Source organism: Antedon mediterranea, chromosome 10, assembly GCF_964355755.1.
Source record: "Antedon mediterranea chromosome 10, ecAntMedi1.1, whole genome shotgun sequence".
Lineage (NCBI taxonomy): Eukaryota > Metazoa > Echinodermata > Crinoidea > Comatulida > Antedonidae > Antedon > Antedon mediterranea.
The window spans coordinates 14,768,052-14,794,428 of record NC_092679.1 but is presented as its reverse complement, the minus strand read 5'-3'; the positions used below and the strand labels follow the sequence as shown (position 1 = coordinate 14,794,428).

At 31.8% G+C, this 26,377-nt stretch overlaps 1 protein-coding gene across 7 annotated transcripts in view; it reads left to right on the top strand.

Annotated features, from left to right (window-relative positions):
* Positions 1-21,006, top strand: part of LOC140059786 (muscle-specific protein 300 kDa-like) — a 160,431-nt gene extending 139,425 nt beyond the window's left edge. For 5 of the 7 annotated variants that reach the window (XM_072105689.1, XM_072105692.1, XM_072105688.1 and 2 more), the window contains 12 exons: positions 2,396-2,558; positions 5,999-6,186; positions 6,416-6,566; positions 6,913-7,233; positions 7,759-7,959; positions 12,265-12,801; positions 13,539-13,635; positions 13,881-14,083; positions 15,478-15,807; positions 16,267-16,485; positions 16,994-17,196; positions 17,655-21,006. In XM_072105689.1, the coding sequence (XP_071961790.1) occupies positions 2,396-2,558; positions 5,999-6,186; positions 6,416-6,566; positions 6,913-7,233; positions 7,759-7,959; positions 12,265-12,801; positions 13,539-13,635; positions 13,881-14,083; positions 15,478-15,807; positions 16,267-16,485; positions 16,994-17,196; positions 17,655-17,862 (2,821 nt within the window). In that variant the 3' untranslated portion in view covers positions 17,863-21,006. Of the gene's footprint in view, positions 1-2,395; positions 2,559-5,998; positions 6,187-6,415; positions 6,567-6,912; positions 7,234-7,758; positions 7,960-9,524; positions 9,621-10,491; positions 10,549-12,264; positions 12,802-13,538; positions 13,636-13,880; positions 14,084-15,477; positions 15,808-16,266; positions 16,486-16,993; positions 17,197-17,654 lie in introns of those variants that run through there. The other 2 variants (XR_011847254.1, XM_072105693.1) reach the window with 2 other exon arrangements.
* The last annotated feature ends 5,371 nt before the right edge of the window (positions 21,007-26,377 follow it).

Genomic DNA, 26,377 nt, shown 5'->3' with positions numbered 1-26,377 from the left:
TGACCTGGTATACAAGGCATCAATATTTCACCAAGATCAGCTGGGTGCCCTTAATAGTCTCAGATTACATAGGGCTGAGAATGTTTACTAGCATACTACACAGACTGAAGCAAGAACTGTATACAAACACACTTCAGGTTATACCATGCTCTCTGTTAGATAATACAAACGTGGATAATACTATGTCTTCGGATGCGGTTATTGAATATGTCATCCAGCCAAGGTATGGGGATCTTGTGATCTTTGATGATAATTAGGCTTTGCTAAAAGGAATCTTTAAATTGATACTTAATTGCTGTGTGGGAAGACTTCGGAATGTAGGGCAATTTGAGGTGCTTACTGCTATGTATTTGATTTCAATCAGTGTGAAATTATAAATGTATTTATGTTAATATAAATTTAAATTTTGTAACAACTAGTTTGGATAAATGCTATGTTATATTTTGAGAAATAACTAACCACAGCTTTAAGTTGGATATACCTCAGGCTCAGGTTTATGAAGGAAAATAAAACTTCGATAAATAAAAGTAAACATTTATTTAAATCTTTAATTAAAAAATATAATATAATAGATTAAACTTGGGATATTGTAAATAGCTAAGTTTTTAAATTAAACATATTAGTTACACAATTTATAATTTAGCTTTTTGATGTACGGTAATACCGTTTTCACAGATAAATCATATTTTAAAATATGACAATATCTATATATTGATAAGCAAGCTTTCTAAATAAAATATTGATAATACAGTACTTATTGTAGCACAAATATAGAAATTAAGATTCTTAAATATTTTAATAGCTACGATACAAATCATTTATGTAGAGCCCACGCATCACATAGAAGTGTTTACAGAAACAGGTCAGGTCAAATTGAGATGATGTCAGATTGTATTGTATCATATAATATACTGTAAAATGTACAGATATACTAAAGACAGTACTATGTAATAATATTATGATGGTATAGGCTGGTGTACATTGTATATAGTTTATACCATTTTAATGTTAGTAACTCTTCATTTCTCTCTGGTATGGTTGCTTATATTGTTTTACTGATATTATAGCCATCGTAGCATTTATATATTTTCTAGCATTATTGATATAAAAGGCATACTGTCATTGAATTGATAACTACAGACTTGTTTCAGACAGCACATGGGTTGTACAGTGTATTGTAGTTTTCACACCTTGGCTACTAGTTCAGTACAGTATTCTCCTTTATACTTTTTAATTGTGACACCCTTGGTCCAATAGCCACACCCTTGCTTATGCATGTCTAGTAGTAGAAGACAATTTAATGTTGTAGTAGATAAAATGTTGTGTATCAAAACTGTATAAACTCAACCTGTAGTGTAAGTGGCAAGGTTTTCATTACTGTTGGTTGTCAACTGAATAAAATAAATAATTTACTCAATGTATTTTCATTCATTTCTATGACTTTCCAGTCATTGTATGAACATCTTTTCAAATTCTTTTCAAATTTACATGTTTTATATCCATTGTTCTACAAAAATATAATATTATTATTAATTTTTGTTAAAACCAATTTTTTGTTGCTTAGAAGATTAATAGTTAGATCACTACCATTGCTGCTACTATAGTACCTGCTGTCAGTAGATCAAAGTTGCAGTAAATATTCCCCAATAGATATCGACCCCCTAGCTAGCATTCCAAACTCATGGTTAGCTTTAATCTTCTGATAGGAATCATATTTGATTTTGATGATTTAATTCAGGGAGTTGAAAACAACTTCAAATCTCCAGAAGTCATTTGAATATTGCATAAATTAGTACACATAAGAAATTATTTGCAGGCTTACTATTTGTCTTTTTAATTATTAAGTGCGAGTATACATCTAGCGTATTCTTTCAGTCAGAGATGTGTAGTGTAATATTTCTGTGGCTTAACATTTAAAAAAGGCTCTTGGCATAAGAATATAAAGCATATTTTCAAGCATGGCGCTTACAGTCTCCAATTGGAGGAGTGCTATTATAAATTTCATTCATGGTTACCGTATAGGGTTTGCTATATGAATGAACAGCAGAGCGAGTGCCTCCCTAGTGTGCAATGATATATTCTATCATAATGTACACACAAATGTACGAATCCAGGGGATTGCACGTGGGAGTGGTCCCACAAGAGGGCGCTAGAGCGAACTGTACCATTCTTAATGAGGTGAATTCGGGTAAAATTCTTCATTTCGTAATTGCATGTTTCGCACTTCGTGGAAAAGGGCTATTGTTGGGTTTATCCAGGTAAGCAGCACTTATAGACTACCAACACCATTTCTGGTTTGTGTAATTAATGCTATTATGGTAGCGCTCCCCACTTTTTAAAATCCTGCATCCCCTAACACATATTTAACATTTGTTCATATTTTGTATTTTTTCAGAGTGAAGAAATTGCAAGAAACTCTGACAGCCGTACAGCAGTTGGATTCGAACATGGCAAACTTGAAACAATGGTTAAGTTACATTGAAAAAGAACTTGCCTGCCCTGTGAACTATGAATCATGCGGTAGTGAAGAAATACAGGACAAACTACTCCATCAAATGGTAAGCATTGCGACCTGTTTAACTTTTATGATATTATGCAAATGTCCGTGGCTATACCATGGAGGTAACAAATTGTTTATTTTTTACCACCATGGCTATACATTATAGGGCATCTATAGTATACAAATTTTAAAATGGATAGAGGGCACTATATGTAAAAAAAGAAATCTTGGGAATGATTTGTCAAATAAACAATTAGTATGCCATGTGCATTTCACAAACACTTATTGGCTGATGCATATAACATTTTGTATTAAAATGTCTTTTCACATCTGCATAAATTGTTACAACTTATATAACCAGGTTTGATCTCTTGATTTATGACACATTTTCATACACACATACATGAACTGTAAGAAATCTCGAGAGAAAGCATAGTTACACGCTATTTGATTACTATAATTGGTCAGTTTAGTACCAATGTGTACATAACAACTGGGGACATCTCAGAACAACAACAAAACAGACCTCTTGTCAATGTGTTTTTCACAGGGGTCCCACACTATGAAAACTTGGTTACAACATGTTTACATACAAGTTGTTACTTTTTGCAGGTGTATAGATAGGTTTGTGTGTGTGTAAAAAAGTTGTGAGAATGATGATGAGATGAATCTCGATTAGAAGCAAACTTTCACTATTATTTACAACTGAATTCAAGACTAAATTCGTCATCAAACAAAATGAGAACCACTTAGACTGGAATACATTTTAATATATAATAATAAATGTATTTAGTTTGTTACAAATTCATATAGAATTTGCTGGTAATTATTTCTAATCTAAAAGGTTTCACTTTGCCTTAGGTTATTAACTTATGACCTATGATTGAAAGACTGAAATCAAGGTCAAATTTGAATTGGGTTCTTCTATTATCATGATAGGGGTACTACAGAAATATCTACTCCACAATTTGCCTTCTTATGATTCCTAACTAATATTCATTATATAAATAGTTGTAATTTGTGTAATACTGAAACATTCATACCATTTACATATTTAAGGGTGTTATTTATAGGCAGGTTGGAAAGAAATTGGGTTTTGATTATAGAATGTAGGATAATTCACCCCATATTCCGAATGAATTATTCCAAATAAACAAAAGCATTAGGTTGGTGTACTATACCTAATTGACAGATGCTTTTGTTTAGTGGTTTGTTGAATCACAAATTCATGGTTGAATTGTCAGTAACTTTCTTTGGAAGCGTAGCATGCTGTACACTAGCATGCTAGTAATACAGTAATATGTTCTATGCGCTAAAATGACTGCATAACATACTTTATGATGACTTCCATGCTAAGACGAGCACTGAGTATTAGTGATTATGTAAGTACAGTATCTTATAGTTAAATTAATTAGTAATATAGTAATACTTACAGTATTTTTAAATTTGCGGTTTGCACTTACATCAGCATTGCAACAAGTGTCATTCAGTCAGTGCCACTTCAGTTTAGATATTTCAGAAATAATATGAATAAACAGACTTCATTCTGATGAAAAAATATTTTTAACAAATATTATTAATAATTTATTCATTATTTGACATGATTTGTTAACATAAAGAATTAAGACTCAACTGGAATAAATTTAAAAATTGAAATTGAATCTATGAAAATTTAAGAAATCATGGTTCCTATAGTATACAGGTAGTAAAGTAGGAAAATGTTGTTGTTTTTTTTTAATGCGTATTGTTGGCAAATTTGTACAATTATATATAGATGGTGTGGTATTCACATTGTATAAATAGTACAAAAAGAACACAATCACAAGGATATCTGTTTTTGATCATGGGTGGAAATTTACTTTTGTGTTTTAATGTACTGTACTCCAGTACAGAATTTTTTTTTTTTACTATTTCTAGTAACATTATCAAAAGTTTCCAAATACAGTACTGTAAATAAACTCTGTAAAATGTTTTATTTTTATTTTACGTATGATTTTTCAGTGAGCAAAACAAATGTTTATGGTCTATTTGAGCACAAGCTGCTACTAACATGGAATTCCACGCATCCTTTCTTTTATTCTATCTCATCATAAACGGTTTATTGGTCAAGGATGATGATGGATGGAGATAATAATATCTATACAACCAATAAAACAATAAAATACACTTTGTGTTCAACACAATAAAACTGAATATTCTAATATATGTAGGTTTTCTTCAGTAAATGAGTTATTTTTAGTCACCAAAAAGTCATTTTCTAATAGAATAATCTCAAAATCTCTATTAAATATTGCTTTGATTTGAGTGAAATTTACACTGTATTTGTGGGTTGGAAAAAACAAGCCTACAGTACCAATGGCCTTTTAAAATAAATTCATTTACAGGTTCAGAATTTAACAAATTTAGGCCTTACTGTAGGTACACAAAAATCGTTGATGGTAACAGGTTTGGGGAAGGTACAGTACTTCTGCTGGTGACTCCACCCACACCTGACAGCCATGCCCAACTATACAACAGTATATTTCTGTTTTTGTACCGGTATTTTCCACATCTTGAAGCCATGCATTCATGGATACAACTGTATGCTTCGTTTCTGATTTTGTACCGCTATTTTGTATGTGTGGTCCACCCAGCAGGTACTGATCATTAGAGGGACCCATGTGCTCCCTAAACTTCTAATTGCTGATAGCCTGATGTGATAAGATAAAAATATTACATATAGCAAATTACTTGGTGAGATCATTAGCATATGACCAATTATTTAAATAAATTGAATTAATCCGTTACTAACTTTTCAACAAGAATATTGTCATTAAAATGTGTTCATTCACTGTATATACAGTATGGTTTTTCTTAATTTATGATAGAGCTAATTCTGGATCAATCATGAAACATTTATTTATAAAAAATGGTGGCGTCACCTAGAAAGCAATTGCTTGTGTCAGGGACGCCATAACAAAACAGTCAAAAAGAAACAAAAACATAAATATATATATCACAGAAATGAAAATAACAGATTAACGTATACACAACAAATAATAATGATACCATTAATTATAACTATTAGTGGCTTGATACTTGATATAATTACAGGGTTACATTCAAAAATGGTTATTATGGCCAATTAAACATATGGTATATTTTGCATAGGGTTGAATCCATAATGTATTGTTAATTATTGACTCTAATAACGAGAATATGATGTTATAGTTAATACTACTTTACATTATATATATATATTTACTTTGTACATGGAATACAGGTACAACTAGAGCAGCCTAAAGTCAGCCTAACATTGTGGAGTATTTACACTCTTCAATGGCTCAAAGCTTAGGCCGGCCCAAACCGTCTTAATTTATTCCTAAATACAGTACTGTACAATAGTATGATATACTGTTGGTAGAGTAACAAATTATTCCTGTAATTTAAATGTTTATATTTTTTTAAGTGAATACTGTATTTCAAATTAAAAGTAACTTTCCTCTTTGAAATTCACAGGAGATCCAAAAGGACATTGAGAAGCACAGTACTGGTGTTGGATCCGTTTTAAACCTCTGTGAGATGTTGCTACATGATTGTGATGCATGCTCCACTGATGCAGACTGTGAAGCCATTCAAGCGGCCACACGAAGTCTAGACCAAAGATGGCGCAACATATGTACACTTTCCATGGAGAAAAAAATGAGGTAATGTATAGTAACATACCTGATAAGGTGAAGATTGTTATCACAGATCAGTTGATGAAAAGTTGGGATGAATTGACTTCAATTCATGTAATATTTTATAGAATACAGTAGAGCCCTACTTAGGACAGTCCTATTAAGGGGACACTTTCTATGAATTGAACAAGAGGCAATATATGTTTCTCCACTATGGGCTTTCTCGTTTTCACTTTGGTATTTTTACTTCTTACAGAATTGAAGAGACGTGGAGACTTTGGCAGAAGTTTATGGAGGATTACAAACGTTTTGAAGAGTGGCTTCTAAAAACAGAGAAGGCTGTATCGTATCCAGATACAGCTGCGACACAGTTCTGTGTAGTAAGAGATGAAATTAAGAAATTTGAGGTAAGTGTATCATGGTTCTAAGCATACTACCTGTACCAGTAAGACAGGTTTGAGAACTTGTGGGTATTTTTATGAGGATACTGCCTTTGAATTTGAATAAATTTGAAAGAGGGTTATGGGAGAAGGTTAGTTCCGTGTAAATTACAAGATAACATGCAGTTTTGGAACTTTCCTTAATTGTACTGGTGTTCTCCATGACTGAATAAATGAATTATTGTTCAAATTGCTGTTGCAAATGTAGACAAAACACTAACATGATTGCAGATTTTTCTTAATTAATGCATTACAAATCTGTTAATACTGTTACTGTAAAAATTAAACAATTATAATATAACTATTTTTACAGGGATTCCAGAGAAAGATTCACGAAAACTTAGCCCAATTAGAAATAATAAACAAGCAATATCGACGCCTTGCCCGTGAAGGCCGAACAGACAGTACTGACCAACTAAAAACCAGGGTACACGAGGCTAACAATCGTTGGGACAGCCTAGCACGTCGTTGTAGCAGTATATTACGACGACTAAAATACATGCAATCGGAACGAGAAGAGTTTGAAAGTGCTAGAGAAGGTGTATTAGTTTGGTTAACAGAGATTGATTTACAGTTAACGAATGTAGAGCATTTCTCTGAATCCGATACGTCAATTAAAGTAAAACAAATTAAGGTACAGTAGGAATTGTGTATACATATGTACTGCATAAAAGCTTAAAATAAATCATGTGAAACACTATAATAAATTATATATAAAAATTATGTATAAAATAAAATGTTTCATTTGATATCTTATTATTAACGATTTTTGCAACAACAAAAATAAAAAAACTTTATTTGGAAAATGATAATAAACGGTTTTATAGAACAAGAATGTAATTTTGGAGGCAGGGACTGTATCTGTTACATTAGTGGGTGACACAGGGACAACAACCTTTAAAGTATAATCTTAATTTTAAGGCCTATAAATAAATTCAACACAGCACTCACCAAAGAAATCTCCAGTGTATACCTGATGGTATTTTTTGCTTATTTTTCCACTAACCATTTCGTTTTCAAACCGCCCCTCAATTTCTCTAGATACATTCTAAATAGAAAGAGTTGAATTATACCTTTATACTGTATAGTTCTTTTAAATTGAAAAAAAAAATTTTAATAAGAAAGTTTTAATAAAGTATTCAATTTTTCTTGTTTGTAGGCATTCCAACATGAAATAGATTTAAACCAATGTAGAATAGATGACATCAACTCCAGTGCTCAGTTATTAATGCAGCGCTGTGACCCCAATGACGCAGTAATCATACAGGAATCATTGGATGAACTGCATCGATATTGCGAGGAAGTATTTTCTCGCGTTGACAGATTTCAACGCAAACTTCAAAGGATTTCAATGGCACAGGTGTGTATTTTTATTTTACGATGCATCACTTTTATTTTATCATTTTATAAATCTATCTGCTGTAGTTATGGGTTAGATTTGCTTTCCAATTAATTCTTGCTCGAAAACTGCACAGCAGAAAATTTGGCTGATAAAACTGAGCCAAAATAATTAAGCATATTATGCATACACAAAAAAAAGATACAGTAACAACATTTCTAATTTATGGTCGCAACTGTATTTTTAACCAATCTCTTCCTGTTGCTATATTTATTTATGTTGTTTTCCAGCAATAAAAGTAATGGAAATGTATTAACTACTGTAAAAGTAAAGATAAATCGTTTAATTTACATAATACTTTGACTTCCACATTTTCAATACAAACTCGCTATTAAATATAACACTTTAAAAAATGGAATTAATTCCAGTTTTATTAGCAAAATTCTCTTACAGTTTTGGAGGTTATAGAAGTCTTGTAGTTACTTTTACGATTTTGTGATTCATGTCTCAAATATCATGCATGCACTTATTTATTACAAAATTTACAAGAATACTTTCTAAATATTTTCATGCTCACAACAACAATCTAGACAAATTATATCTATAATCGGTTTGCTGTGTTACAAAATATATAAAACATTTTCATTTAAATTATTATTTAAATACAGTAATTCATATTATATGCTATATCACTATACATACAAAAATGCTATTTTTGTTATTATACTTCACTAGTTGCACAGACCATATCAACTTTTTCTTTGCTTTAGGAAAACAAATAATAAAAAATATTGTATCATACTATAATTTACACAAACCATAACGTTAAATTTTACATTCATGCCCAAATCATGCCTTCTTTCTTATTTTGGCACCAAACAGAAAATTCATATCTTGGGATTTGCTTAATTGGCTTATGAAATTCATTCATCACAAATACACACAATGCATCGCCTATATTAAACATGCCCGGCCTTGGCTGGTAGCATTTAAATTCAACTATAAAAAGAGAAATAATTGCCGATAACAATCTCTATTATCCACACAATTCTAATCTGCTTTAATAGGCAAAAAGTAAAGAAAAATAGCCTCAAGCTAAGCTAACTTAACCAATATTACACATTACACAGATATTAAAAATTTAAGCTTGGTTCCCACTATGACATAATGTAATGATATACTGTATGCTCAACACATGTGAGTTGACCAACCACAAGGGACAATTTGGATGGTCCATCACATCGGTCCATCACATCGGTCCATCACATCGGTCCATCACATCGGTCCATCACATCGGTCCATCACATCGTGATTGGTCAAATTACAGTACTTGCATTGTACATTTGCATCTAAGTGGGAACCATGGCTTTAGAAAACAGCCTTCTGAAATGTAATCATTTGATAGACCCATTAACATATTAGTATTTATTATTGTTTAAATTCAAATGTTTTATATTTTGTTATTTTAGATATTAAATGGGTTGTGGGATGCTTATGTCATTTTTGTAAATGGGTTTAATGCAAGTTTTTTTGTTTTGCTGGTGGTGGCTGCATATATTAACCCCAATGATTCCCCCCTATTACAGACTCGAGCAGGTCGGGCCGACAGGCTACGACTTGGCTTCTCATTGAATCCTGATAGCATGTAACACATTTTCAACTATTCGTTTTGTTCGCCAGAGGTAGGCCGTGGTGTGCGCTTATTTAGATCACTCACCAACTATTTCTATCTTTTAAAACAAGATTCTGCCTTAAGCATACTTACTTGGATAAACTTACTAATGCCATTGAATTTCATTAGAAAAACACCCCTGAGAGCAATGGAATCTACTGTATACAATCTCTATAGAAATGCACCAATTGCATAGATATTATGTCTTATGACATGTATGGGTTGATCTTTTAATTGTAGGGGTGTTTTTCTATTGAGAGTATGAAAACAGTTTATCCAAATAAGTATGCCTTTTTCAGGCTACCAACTATTCATTTACCTCTGCGTTGTGTTTCTTCTATCACGTTTGCCATGGCTTTTATCACAAGATACAAGATTTCTCTTCGCTTTTTCTTCGCTTTGTCTCTAGGTTTTACATTCAACTATATGATAATGAATGGCGTGCAATGCTAACACATTTTGTCAATAACTCAATATACTTTTCCCAATATTTAAATACAGTAGAACTCTTATTTTGGGACAACCCTTTTCAGGGAAAATCCGTATTCAAGGGTCATCTCTATTCTGGTATTTCTTGTGAAAAGAATGAGGAGAAATATATGTTTTACCACTAATGGCCAACCCCTACTAAGCGACACTTTTTTCAACTCCTAATGCTGTCCCCTTAATAGAGGTTCTACTGTAGTTGCTTTCATTGTTTACATTTCAGATTGAAATATATTCACAGCTAATGAAACACTTTTATTAACATTCCAATATATTATCTTCATTTTCATAATAATAATTACTGTATAAGACACAAGCCATGATACAAAACATTACTACATGTAATAATGTTATTTCCAATATGTCAATAATTGTTTCTAATTTTGGTTTCAAAGGGCACATATTGTGAACTGCTAACGTTTAGCAGCCTAACCTTCCCAATTAGGGGTCGGGTAAGATTGTCAAATATTAAATGTTTTTAAACCATTTTGTTTATGTTACCCATTGTTCAATTTGTCTTGTATTGTTGTTGGTGGTATGTGGTTCAAATTTGGATCTTTATACAAAATACATTTATACTTGTACAGTATCAATTACTGTATGCTTCTATTAAATATGTATTCATTCATATATTAATGACAATATTATATCCAAGATATAAAATGTTATCTTTTACACCGTTAACATTACATTTATACTTAATACAGTATATTAAAATAATATTTAACAATTACAAACTCATATTCAGTTAAGATGGTTGAAAATGCTGAGACAAAAACAATCTTTAAGGTTGTAGGTTCTTGAGTGTGAACACAACCTTAAAGATATTTCGTCTTAATGTCTACAAGACATTGAATTTATTCCATCCAGGGTACCTAGTTCATTATACCGTGGGCCCATAAAATAAGTCCCTCGGATTAATCACGGATTCCCTCGATAGTACTGTCCCACAATACTGTAGTACCTTTTTTATCTTTACACCTAGCCTTAACACTTTTGCACCATTTAAAAAAAAATCAACTATAAATAGATTTTAATGTAGAATGCATGAACCTCTGCAGTACTGTATTTTGAGAGTTTTATTGCACCCTTGTTCGGTCTCACACAAATTACTGTACCAAACCTTACCAGTTTCTATTTCCAATCCCTCCCCCGCTGTGTTACCTGACTTCAACCTTAGTATATGTGTTGATAATTCAAGTTTTTGTCATCCATAATCTCCCTGTAAATTGTTTTTGTTATTGATATATTTTCAAAAAAATTGAATTATATGCATTTTTCGTATCATCATATTTCTATAAATTATGTTTTAAATTTGTTGTGTTTCAAATTCATTTTTTAATTTCATTGCCTTTTTTCTGCAGTAACCACCGTTTGTTGTTACAATGTCAACAATATTTTCATTCCAATGGCTATTTTAGGCTTTCCACATTGATTGATGTTGTCACTGTTTTTACTGTAATATTTGTGCACATTTTAATTTTTCTTTTACTTACACAGATATCTCATTTTTATCATTGATAATGTGATATTGTCTATCCTCTACATGCCATTTTGTAAATTCAAGTTTAGTAGAGAAAATCTGCTTGCCATTAGACATTAAAAAAATGTTACAATAAATATACAACTTTCCCAAAACTAGACCCCATAAAACCAGAAAAAGAAAACAGAATTTGTTTAAGCTTCCAATTTCTTTCTGCTATCAATTCTACTGTGTGTGTGTATTCACTATTCACTAAATATATATATATAAGAGAAATACACCTACATTTAAAAATGCCGATATCTAAGTAAAATCCAGAAATTTTCTTGACAAACCCGGACTTGGTTGGTTCATTCCATTCCTATGATGTCCAGTTTTGAGAAAGTTGCTTGTACAGTATTAAAATCACCTCAGAAACCTATTTTCAATGTTGTGTTTTACCAGAGAAACCACTATTTACAATGTATATGATTTCATAATGAATATTGGATTTAAAATTAATAATATATGTAATCATATCATTTTATTTATTTGTGTACATACTGATTTTATTTTTTTGAAAAGAATTATTTGCTTTTGCTTGAAATAAATTTAATTCTAATGAAGCTGTGTCTTTTATTTTGAGTTTTATTTTCAAATTTCAAAATTCATATCATTTAATGTCTCAATTCTCATATTTTTCCAGATTGATGACGATGGCGCAGAATCTTCCGAGTATGAAACAGGAGAATCACGGGATAGTAGTCCAGATAGACAAAGTCACAATAGCAATGCATCACAAGGAAGTATATCACACTCCCTCCGGAGCAGTCATAGGGACTCTTCCATGGAAATGTTATCAGCACGCACATCACCCTTACCATCCTTGCGCTCAAGTCGAGCAAGTAGCTTAGAAAAAGAACTCAATAAAATTATTTCACCGACTACAGAACAAAGGTCGGTTGTTCACAAACGGTCACCCACGCGGGAACATCGATCCGGTCGTGACACTCCGGGTAGCATGGCCTCAATGGACTGGGATATGTATGTTACGTGCAACCAATCGCAGTTAGAGGGTATGGAACCGGGAGGGGAGAAATGGAAGGCTCGCCAACAAGACATAGATATTTCACAACTCAAGAGGGCACTAAAAGAATGCACTGATAAACTGGACGAGATGGACGAAGTATCATTGATACCAATTCCATCTGGACCAGAAATTGAAACTGAAAAAGAAAATTTTGTAAGTCGTTCATGCAATAAAATATTTTGTAAATTCAAGACATTATTTCAAACTAATGTTTTGTAGAAATTCTAAGAAAATTACTCAAAAAGCTCTGCAAAATTTCTTTCTGGTTGTTTTACTTTTATTATTTTGATTTGTAACTCCATTAAGATCCAGCCACTGATACCCACAACGTTATCATTTTGTAACTCCATTAAGATCCAGCCACTGATACCCACAACGTTATCATTTTGTAACTCCATTAAGATCCAGCCACTGATACCCACAACGTTATCATTTTGTAACTCCATTAAGATCCAGCCACTGATATCCACAACGTTATCATTTTGTAACTCCATTAAGATCCAGCCACTGATACCCACAACATTATCATTTTGTAACTCCATTAAGATCCAGCCACTGATACCCACAACGTTATCATTTTGTAACTCCATTAAGATCCAGCCACTGATACCCACAACGTTATCATTTTGTAACTCCATTAAGATCCAGCCACTGATACCCACAATGTTATCATTTTGTAACTCCATTAAGATCCAGCCACTGATACCCACAACGTTATCATTTTGTAACTCCATTAAGATCCAGCCACTGATACCCACAACGTTATCATTTTTTATAGTAATTATATCTGTACAGTAGTGTCAAGATAGAAATGTTTTGTTATTTGGTACATTACAACCTCCATCAAAGAAAGGATATTTTTCAACATATTCATTATTATAATATTTCAGGATGTACTAGTAGCAGATTGTAAAGTATGTTTAGCAACAGTAAAACGTCGTGGCAACAGGATCCAAGATCAACCTGAGCTCAATGAACAAGTTATAGGTAAGTACCCAGACAATGTATCACGTTTTGTTAAATATAAGATCCAGCCTCCAGCGTTAGATAGTTGTATTGGGCTGCTCATCCCCTGGACCCTTTAAACGCTGGCCCCTTAAGCTCTGAGGCCCCTGGGTTTAGCCAGTGAGTGCTCATAGCTTTTACGCTATACATTGATTTTTAATATCAATTGAGTAACTAAGTCTGAAATATATGTTATCCTAAACTAATAAGTTACAACTTATTTTCAGCAATCATCACTAGATGGGATGCTATGCAACCCAAGATGCTAGACAAAGAGGCTTACCTTACACAAGTGTACCAACAGTGGCAGCAGTTTAAGAACGATCTCAACAACTTGAACACCTGGCTGGATGAAGCAGAAATGATCATCACAAATCACAGCCAATCAGGCGATGTGGAGGATTTGGAAGATACCATTAAGAAATATAGGGTATGAATTTATAAATAAATATATAGTCTCATGGTTATATTAGTTTTAGATAGTTAGTTTTGTTCATGATTCTTTATTATTATTGCATGAAATTACACACATCCGCTATTTTGTGTTTTAGTTTTACAGCACATAGAATTACTACTGTATATTAGATATCTGTAATGATAACTTTTATTATAATTAAAAAACCTACAGTTTATTTTTGCGGTTTGTGACCACTAAAAAGTTACATCATTTCAAGCCCTTGAATTATCATTATTTCTGTTCTCATAATCAGTAGCCAAAGGTTTTATTTGGGTACTGGTTTTTACTAGTTAGTAGTGATTTTCACTGGTTATTACTAGTTATTACTGGTTTTAAACAGTTATTACTGGTTATTCAAAATTGTAACTAAATTAAAATAAAAAGCTATGAAACTTGGTTACCTACTCTAGAAATGCATATCAATTAGAAATTGGTTTACAAAAATGGTTTTTTTTTTCTTTAAATTTCTTAATATCCAAACACAAATAGTTTTCCAAATGTCCTTTATTTTTAACTACATTCCCGTTTCAGATATTCACAAATCTTGTTGATTGTATAAAAGAAAGATATTATCATGATAGTTCGGTATGATTTTAATTTTTCCCAGAAAGGATTTTTATTTGGGTTGTTTGTGGTTTTGTTTTGTTGATTTGTTTGTTTTGCTTATAAGTACTGGGTATCGTTCTATTTGGATATTTCATCCTAAATACAAATTTGTTCTAAAACAAAATGTTTATTTCTTTAATGTTTTTTTAAAAAGTTGACAAAAATAATAAGTTAAATATTTATTTATATATTTATATCCTATAAAAAGAAAATATTTTTTTCTGCAGTAGTTGATTATTTTGTTTTAAATTTATTTTTGCGCTAAACATTGACTAAAAATCACTACTAATCATAAATCCATATTGTTTTTATCAGTGTATTTTTGTTTGAAAGCATTTATTGTTATAATTTTTATTGTGAAAAAAAAATGTAACTTTATTGTCTTATGCACTGTTTTTGATATTGTTTGGTATCTTGAATGATATGATTATTAACCATTACTTTGAAGGCACTCATAATAGTAAAGTAATTACCATACTGAGAAATCTAAGACCTATTTCTTTGCCTTTCTATTTATTTCATTACAAATAAAATTGTCAGGATCAACAAAGTTCATTATATAATGGAACTCTCTGCTGGTGATTAACTTGCTTGCTTACCATTACTAAAGTCTTTGGTTCAATCTCAACAAGCACGCATTTCCTGAGCAAAACTCATAAGGTGGCTTAGTTTAAAGAGTGGGCTCATTCTTATGAATACATACTGTATAAACGGCTAAATGTAAATAATATATTGTAATTAATTAATTTTCTGTTAAATAGGAATTTCTTCTTGGTTTGAACTCACGGAAAGCAATCGCAATGTCCATCAACCTCTGCAGCCAACAGTTCACGCAATCCAACAGTCCAGAAGCCAACCAGCTGGAAGAAGATGTATCACTGATGAACCGTCGATGGAAGAGAATGTGCAGTTATGCTGCAGATTGGCAGAAGGAGCTGCAGTTGGCAGTGACTCAGTGTGAAGAGTTCCACCAGACAACCGATGATCTGTTGGTGTGGTTGCGACAGTGTGAGGAGTATGAGCTGGAGAATGAACCTGTTGATCTGATGGCTAATGTTCTGGTCTTGCAAAAACAGTATAGGGTTTTCTTAGTATGTACAGTTTAAACATTATTTTCCCAAAATTATACTGTTCATCCAAAATTCTTTCTTAATAATCTCTGCTTCAGGTGCTCTTTAACTTTATTAATTGATTCACTTCCTGTTTTCCTTTAGATTGCTTTGTTTTACTATGTCTCCCTTTGTTATGAGATATTATTATCACAGAGAGTATATAGTCCAAAAGTCTCACTAAATTGTTCCTAATCCATTCCAATTCATTCATAGAACAAACAAAAATTGATCTATAGAACAAATCTTTTAAAAAGGATTGATTGGAAATGAGGGCAAAGGGCAAGAGAACCCAGGGTTTGCCAACCAATATTTATAACAAAAAAACCACCAAATCTCTTAAGGAATTATGTTTTGTATATTTCATTTAGATCTGTATACCCACTAACTAGATCTGTAACTTTACAATTATGACTAAAGAAAATCTTTCATTTGGTTTAGAAATTAAAGCAAGAGCTAGATGACACCCACCCGCGAGTGATGACACTCAAGGAAACTGCTGACCAGTTACTAGTGGACGTTGACTCACAAGAATGTCAAGACACCAGAGAGAAGCTTCAAGTGATCACCACAAGTCTCAACCAGCTGCGTAAAACATGCCACGACAACTTGGAACTTTTGGAGACGGTCATTGACCCTACAGACTTTGATATCAATCAGGTAGGTGTTTCCAACTTTCTTTTCTTTGTCATGAGGGATAACCTGTTCTAATCCTAATGGCTCAAAAATATAGACAAATTGGAAATATAAATGAGGTGACATCCTTCTAGACTGTCAAGGATAATTGTTGTAATTGGCCGTACTTGTTGTGGTGCATCATGTTGTTGAAACAATATATACCGTATATATAAATATAAACAATAAAATCGGTAAATAAATTTACTAAACATATCTCTAAAAATTACTTTTCTTTTGTTGTTGTAAATAGTTCTTTCATTCTCTTTTTATTTTGTCTTATAAAGAAAAATAATTTAAATTAATCTGGTTTGTATACATAAAACCTTAACCTTCCTGGTTTCCTGACCATTTCAAAACTTTATTTATGTAAACTGTACATCAGTACTGTTATCATTGGATTTTTGATGAATATTTCATTCTATTTCTACACTGTATGTCTTTAAAATACAAACAAAAACATTGATTTGGTTGAATATCTTTATTGTTGCAGTCACCTCACTTGAGTCGAAGTGGATCAACATCTTCGTACATTCCTGATGGCATTGATTCCATCGAAGGCATCCCATCCGATACTGAAGGCATCTTGTCTAGTACACCAATTGCACTATTTGGTGTTCCTGGAGCTGACAACGATGATCTAGATGACATCAGTGGAATTGCACCAGTTTCTTTATCATCTGCAGAACGACCAACGTAGGTTTCATTTAAATCTTATTAGTAGTAGTCTATCTATGGAAAATGGGAACAAATGAAAAAAGGTTTAGGAATGAAAATGATAGTAGCACTATATGATAGGGGTCAAGAGTTAAAATCTTAGATTGACCTAACTTTTGAGGTTTTACCTATGGCCACAACCAGTGTCACTACCTAAAGCCCCAGACTTGTTTATTTACCCATTGGCTTCCTCGTTGTGTTATTAGATGTCAAAATAAAACATTTACAAATGAAGAAGATTTAAGAAGGTATGATTAGTAGTATTAGTAGCACTGTATTGGTCATAGGTTAAAATCTTAGATTTATCTCAGTATTGAGGTTTTTCTTTTGGCCATTTGTTGAAAGAAAAAAAACAAATGGTGGATTTTAGCCATTTTCTTTTTCTACTTTGTTACCTTGCACATCTAGTAATAATTCATATTTTTTTTTTTTTATAGGAATGCAGCAAGTCCAGCTAAACGTCCAGCCTTCTTTGGCCGTGTTTTCCGTGCCGCTCTTCCACTCCATCTTCTGATGATCCTGTTGCTAGGCGTCGCCTGCCTCGTCCCGATGACTGAAGAAGACTACAGTTGTTTGTTGATGAACAATTTTGCTCGATCGTTACAACCGATGCTCACATACACAAATGGACCGCCACCCACATAAATTTGTTTTAAACCTTGAGTATATTAACTTTTTTTTTTTGCCAAAAATCAGTGCAATACATTAGTGATAAGCTGTAATTATCCTGAAAAGCAATTTTAATTTTGACCCTAGAGTTAATTGCTTTATTAACACATGCTATACCTCAAGTACTAGTATTAAAATTTGGTGCATTTAAAGGAAGTGTTAATTGATTGTGAAATGCCAAACCTTTCTAAAATTCGAACACAAAGTTATAAGGAAAAATATCAATATATGATACTTATTTAAAACAGTAAAGGCGTATTTGATGATATGTGATAGGAAAATGTAAACTTCTCTTCCTCCTAATAACTTTCTTCTTAAATATTCATTGATTGAATGTTGACATTCATAAAATACACACCATTGTCAGAAAAACTTATTTCACATTACTGTATTTAGCCATAGCACTAAACAATCCTTCAATAAAACAATGATTAATTTCATGGTCTAAGATAAGATATATTTATTTCTTATTTCACATTACTGTATTTAGCCATAGCACTAACCAATCCTTCAATAAAACAATGATTAGTTTAATGGTCTAAGATAAGATATATTTATTTCTCCAAAAATTACATAAGATTTCCTTTGGCTTTTAAAAAATATAGTTAAAAAAACATTTACATAACATTATGAATGATGGAATTACTGGAAAATTTAAAAATAGAATTCAAAATAAAATCATGATGTATATTGAAGAAACAACATTTCAATTGATTGTGTATCTTATAATCATAATAAAAGTACTAGAGTTTCTTGTTATACAATTTAGTAGTCAAACAGAATTGCTGTTTCTGTTATTGATAATTAAACCCATTATAAATTTTGTGAATGCATTTATGATTTATAAATTGTAAATGCGATATAAATTTGTTTAAGTTTGAATATTATTCTTGGTTGTGAGTGTAATACCTTGTTGTAAAATACCACCTTGAAAATTTCAAACCATCGATTAATTTTATGACTATTATTTTATAGAAGCATTTTAAAATCATGTGGAACAGTTTAATTTGAATATTATTTTACTGTTTATATAATTATGTAAGATTTAATTATTCTAATGAAAGAAATTTAACAATCTGTATAATTTTGTGTGCTTGACATAACATGTTAATAATATGCTAATGATATGTTAATGATATGTTGATAATACATTAATAATATGATAATGATATGTTAATTTAAAATATGCAAATCATGATATGTAATTCTTTTCTATAGTAATAGGGATATAATAATTAACTTCACAAGCTCAGACATATTGTTAATGTGACGATCATATTTCTGGTTCAAATTACACATTTTAATTTTGTAATATGAAAATCATGTGATATAAATTATAGACACATTGTGACATACATATCCACATTTTAAATGTTAACTTTATGTTGGTTGGTTCAAGTTTTAAGTCAAGTCAAGTCAAGTCAAGTATCATTTATTATCATTTGTTTTAGGAAAAACATAGAAATTCTGTTTGCTCTGTTGGCGGAGCACAATATCCAACGGACACAACACGAACTCAAAAACAAAAACATTACAAAAAAAAGTGTCTACATCATATTTAAGGCTCTAATAGATCCTGGAAAGAAACTGTTTAAAGAAAAAGAGTGATTTGATTGGAACACCATAAATTGAATCCTTCAATTGGTCAAATTCAATAATATCAAATTAATTTTTTTTTAAATGACAATTACTTTACAATTTTGTTAAGCTAATTTTAATCATGATTGAAATCATAAAATTATTATCAAGGTCAAGGTCAACATAGTTTTGTAGCTGATGACGATTTATTGTTCAGATATTTCAAAACAGACCGGAAGTTATTGATTTTATTCTGTGTTAAGGCTATAATAAAGGATGTTATACTGAAGTACTTTCCAACCCCGTATCGTCCAAACAGCCATTGAATCATATCCTGTTCCATTATAAAGATGTAATTGTCTCTTTTGAACTCATCAGCTCCAGATATCTCATAGTATACTAAATTAAGGTTGATTCACGATCGCGTATAACGTCAATAATTGAATATGTTTTGTTACTAATGCCAATTCGATGTATATGCGTCTAACTGACTACTTTGTTTACGTCTTTTCACAACGATTGTATTGATGATGCATCATTTTGCCCTCTGCCTTACAATCATATTCCGCTTCTATTAAACATAAACATTGTAATCACCATACAAGATGCTCAAATGAGATCCTGTAAATAAAATACTCGGGTGTACCTGGTTCACCTCTGTTGCAAAATTAATTACAGACTTTAATAAAGTGATTTACACTTCCCACATTTAATTGAATCTATTTAAACAACTGTTTTTTAACTCAATGTTTATTATCTATTATTATTAAGAAATTCAAGGTCAAATGTTATTGTCAAATACAACATGTAAATGAATTTTCTATTTTAAGGTTAAAAAAGAACACGATTAAAATAGTTACAAGAAAAAACGTACATAATACGATTACACATGGAAGAAATGTCTTAATTAATGCAATTGAGCATTTATTAAATTATAGAATTTTTAAATTATAATATTATTTTGCCAAAGCAGTGATATCTTCCTAACTAATTTTTAAAATTGTATTTTATAGTTCTCTTCATCTCTTTATCCGGAACTACTTAAATTAGTTTTTTGTTAGAAAAAGGAAGATTCCTACGCCATGTTATCAATTTCTGGATAAGAATAAAACAAGTAGTAAAATTTAAGATTGACCGTTCAGTTGTAAATACATTATGATGTAACTAGTGTAAAATGTATACTGTTAACGGTACGTGTGTTAATGTACGTGTTTCTAATGTATAATAATGTAAATATTAAGGAAAGCTTTTTATAGAAAAACTAAGATATATACGTGAAAATATTTTTTAAAGATATGCGTGATTAATTGGAAGAAATATTTTTATTTTATTCCAATTCAAGATTGTGATTTTATTATTTAAAAATATTATAATGTGTTGACATGGTTTTACCGTGTAATTTTCATTGTTGGAACATCCTATGTTGTGTTTTATATTTGATTTGGTTGATGTTTTTGTTTGGTTTAAAGTTGATTTTTTTTTTTTTTTTTTTTTTAATTAAAATGTGTATGAATGTAAGTTGATGTGTTTTATATGAAAGATTAAATTATGAAACATAAATATATGACGTTATCATGTTTATTTGTTTTTTGCCTATTCAAAAGTGCCACTACACACGTAATTTACTTGCTTATTTTGGATGGGTGGTTAATATTTTTTTTTTTTAACACCATATTTAATGAGGGTGATCCATCCAGCTATTGCTGATCATTAGGGACCCTCAGAGGTTCACAAGACAAACATATACACAAGATGCTCTACATAAACAAAGTCTTATTACAAGTCTTTGGGAGTGAAGTGAAGAAAAATTCTGACATGTGACAGGACTTGAACCCAGGACCCTTTGAGTGGTAGCCAAGCACCATAACCACCAAGCCACAACTCCATTGAGAATTATTGTATTATAGTTTGATGTGTTTTGTTTCATTTTCTGTTTATAACGAAAGGATAATGATCGTTGTCGTATTTGATTTTAATTAAATACTATTTTATCATAGTTTAACTCTTTTTATCTAAAATTTCTTTTAAGGAATTTTTACAAAATCAACAGAAAAATGAACTGTGTAAAATGTAACAAGAATGGGATAGTATTGCTATTACCATCCATCAAGTTGACCGCTTTATGGGGCGAAATTCTTTTCGACAAAATCCATGTACTATAGGGATAAGAAAATTTAATTTGTATTTGATAATATTATTATATGCCCACGTATATCACTATGCCCAAAATATCGATTTTAAAAAATATGTATTGAAGTAACATGCGCAGAACACATTATTTTGTAAGGTGAAAGTTTTGGGATTTTTCGAAATATGGCTAAAATATCGACCCAAAAAAAGTATTAAGGTAACATGGACAAGACAGTACATTTCACGTATATTTTCGAAGAATGGCCAAAATGTTGACTTTTTAAAATATTTATCAACGTAACATGCGCAAGCCACGTTATTTGTGTCTGCGCATGTCACATTATATTAGCCTACAGTACTATTAGTACAAGCATTTTCCAAAAAAAGGCCAAAATATTTTTTTGAAATATGCTGAGGTAACAATGTTTCTGCGCATGCCAATTATGATATGCAGTAGTAACTATTTATTTCAAAAAATAAAAGGGTCAAAATTTGGCAATTTTTCGAAAATTTCTCTGTACTTATAGTACAGTGATTTTATCAAAAAATTGCCAAAATATCGTCTTATTAAAATATATTGAGGTAACATGCGCAGAACATCTGCGCAAGCCAATTATCTTATAGTAACCAGTTATATGTCAACAAAATGAAAGGGTTCCAAATTTTTCAATTTTTCGAAAAGTTTCCATGGATTTTTTCGAAAAATTGACAAAATATCGACTTTTTAAAATATGTTGAGGTAACATGCGCAGAACACATTATGTGTTTCCCATGTCAATTATGATATAGTAACCATTTATGTCAAAAATAAATGTTACTTTGATTGATTGATTGGTCTAAATTTGGCCATTTTGATTTTATAAAAAAATTGCCAAAATATCGAATAATTAAAATATGTTGAGATAACATGCGCAGAACACATAATGTGTTTGTGCGCAGGCCAATTATGATATAGCTGTAACCAGTTATGTCTACAAAATGAAAGGGCCCGAATTTGGCAATTTTTCGAAAATTTCCCTGTTCTATAGTAGGCCTACAGTGATTTTATCAAAAAATTGCCAAAATATCGTCTTATTAAAATATATTGAGGTAACATGCGCAGAACATCTGCGCAAGCCAATTATCTTATAATAACCAGTTAAATGTCAACAAAATAAAAGGGTCTGCGCATGTCAATTATGATATAGTAACCATTTATGTCAAAATATAAAGGGTCTAAATTTGCCAATTTTTCGAAAACGCTCTGTAATATAGTACAGTGATTTTATCAAAAAATTGCCAAAATGTCGAATTATTAAAATATTTTTAGATAACATGCGCAGAACACATTATGTGTTTGTGCGCATGCCAATTATGATATAGCTGTAACCAGTTATATGTCTACAAAATGAAAGGGCCCAAATTTGGCAATTTTTCGAAAATTTCACAGGGATTTTTTCGAAAAATTGACAAAATATCGACTTTTTAAAATATGTTGAGGTAACATGCGCAGAACACATTATGTGTTTCTGCGCATGTCAATTATGATATAGTAACCATTTATGTCAAAATATAAAGGGTCTAAATTTGGCCATTTTTCGAAATTTCTCTGTTCTATAGTAGGCCTACAGTGATTTTATCAAAAAATTGCCAAAATATCGTCTTATTAAAATATATTGAGGTAACATGCGCAGAACATCTGCGCAAGCCAATTATCTTATAGTAACCAGTTATGTCAACAAAATGAAAGGGTTCCAAATTTGTCAATTTTTTCGAAAATTTCCCAGGGATTTTTTCGAAAAATTGACAAAATATCAACTTTTTAAAATATGTTGAGGTAACATGCGCAGAACACATTATGTGTTTCTGCGCATGTCAATTATGATAGTAACCATTTATGTCAAAATATAAAGGGTCTAAATTTGGCCATTTTTCGAAAATTTCTCTGTACTATAGTACAGTGATTTTATCAAAAAAATGCCAAAATATCGAATTATTAAAATATGTTTAGATAACATGCGCAGAACACAATATGTGGTTCTGCGCATGCCAAATATGCTATAGCTGTAGCCAGTTATGTCAACAAAATGAAAGATTCCGATTTTTCTAGAATTATTTTTACTATAGTACTTTACACGGATATCGAACTTTTGAAACATGTTCAAGTAACATGCGCAGAACACATCATGTGATTCTGCGCATGCCAATTATGTTATAGTAACCAGTTATGTCAACAAAATTAAAGGGTTTTTTTTCGAAAATTTCCCTGTACAATAGTACAAAGATTTTTTCTTATAAACTTGCCAAAATATCTACTTATTAAAAAAGGTATTGAGGTAACATGCAGAACACATTTTGTTATTCTGCGCATAGCAATTATTATATGTCAACAAATAAAAGGGTCCAAATTTTGTCCTTTTTAGAAAATCTCCGTGTACAGGGAATTTTTTGTAATGGGCATTATTGACTTATTAAAATATGTTGAGGTAACATGCGCAGAACACATTATGTGATTCTGAACAGGCCAATTATGATTTAGTAACCAGTTAGGCCTATGTACAAATATAAAGAGTCCTCATTTGAAAAAAAATTGGTAAAAACATCTACTTTTTGAAATACAATGTGTTAAGGTAACATCTGCGCATGTAAATTATTATATAGTAACCAACTGAACGAGCAGTAACGGTAAGCTGTAAACGTTATGTAGAATATCTATGCTATTTCTTATGACCATTTACACAAAACGCTGAGCGAGCGGACGGGTGGTTGAACGGAAACACATAGATACACATTGTACGTGGGACAAACACGCGTTTTCCCGCCTATCGTTACCACTTGTCTGTGTAAAATGTCTTCACTACCAAACTTTATGTGACCAAAAAAATGTGATGTGCCCATATATGGACATGATGATGTCATATCATTACCATATTTGGGTATATCACTACCATATTTGGGCACATCACACTTTTTTAGTCAAACTAGTTTGATAGTGTAGATAGAGCTTTAAGAGGGTCGGAACTCCAAATGCTTTCTACTTGCGATTTCGATACATATTTAATGTATAATTTTTGTTATGCCAATATAATTTTACTTTGACTTTTTAGAGTGAAATGTAGAAGAATAAAATTATAATTATGAATGAGTCAGATATGTCTATATAGTATTTAAAACACAGCCAGTGACGAAGACGCTCTTTCAGAGTATTATACGACATATAATTAATGCAATAACACATCTAAAAAATGCATTCATTGCCACAAAGGACGTCTCTGAGGATCTCATGTCACTGATTAAATTCGTTAAACCGAAAGCTTAGCATTTTTTTTATTGAAAACAAGCAAGAGAAACCGTGTTTTGTATCATATTAAAGGATTAATAATTCATTTTAATAAATAATCCAAGTTATAAAATTAACTTTCGTTAATGATTTTAGCTATTTTGTTCAGCAAGCAATGTTTTTCATAGATTGATCTATTGGTTAATAGTGTATTATCCGGTACGTAATGCGTAACTTCCCCTAATACTTCAATAGGGACTGTTGACGTGAAGTTATAGTCTATAAGTAAATGAAAACATAACGAGCTTAATCAGTAGCAGAACGGTTCAGAATATTACTAATATCAAAACAAAAACTGCTGATGATTTTACCATCAATCATTTGCGATCGGAAAACTGTACTGTGAAGTTGGGTTGTTTAAAGTAAGGCAACATGAACGTATTAACTATACTCGCCTTAATATGCGTTCATACTGTATATTGTTCTTTTGGAAATGTTTTACCAACCGAATTCCATACATCTTCGAGTGATTATGATGGACCGTGGATTAGATATTCTCAGCCAAACGTGGAGATCATTCCGCATGATCCTATCGTTGAAAGAGGCATGAACCTGACTTTGCGCTGCGTAGCGCATGGTATTCAGAACGTACAGGAATATAGATGGAAAGTACCATTTCATATGTTAATGGAACCGTTTAAATTAGCTGAAAGGGATAAAAAACGAACATTGGAAGTGATCCATCTAAACGGTCACGACCATAATAAGGAGTTTGTTTGCGAAGTAACGAATGATTTGGGGCAAGTATGGTCACAGAGTGTTACAGTGCGGATAATGGAGCTAATGCAGCCTCACTCAACACAAACGGTGATATTTAAAGGAAGGACAGTCAACTTCGATAATCGTAATTCAAAATCTGAGGATGAGAAGCATAGTTCTGGGGTAGGAACAGCCATTGGTGTAGGCCTAGTGATGGGATGCATCGGTGTGTTTATCGGTATTGTCATAGCAGTCAATTTAATACGTCGTCGACACGCGTCAAAAGTTCCGTATCTTGACAGAGCAACAAAACGATGTGAACGCGGGCGAGCGGTCATTCCAGATGAACATTACATGAGTCTAAATCAACCGACCAACACATCAAGCACAGCGTCATCTGAACGCTATCATGTTGATTTAGATTTGACATCATACCACCAGAAACCTCAACCTCCAGCTTTACCTCCTCCGCGTGTTGCAAAACCTGTTCCCCCATCTCGCAAGCGGCATAACAGACATCATCCCGCTAACAAATTGCACAGGGAAGCGATGTTTCACAAGTCTAAAAGCATGGATTCTGTATATGATACAGTGAAACGTTCGTATAACATACAAGAATATGTAAAACCGACAGAACTACAATATGGGTCGTGTGAATACATTGATATGTTGGCGAATTTACGAAACCCTCCCCTACAGCAGACGAACAATAATAATCACACACAAGAGCACAGGATACCCGACAGGAGGACGTCACTTGTTGAT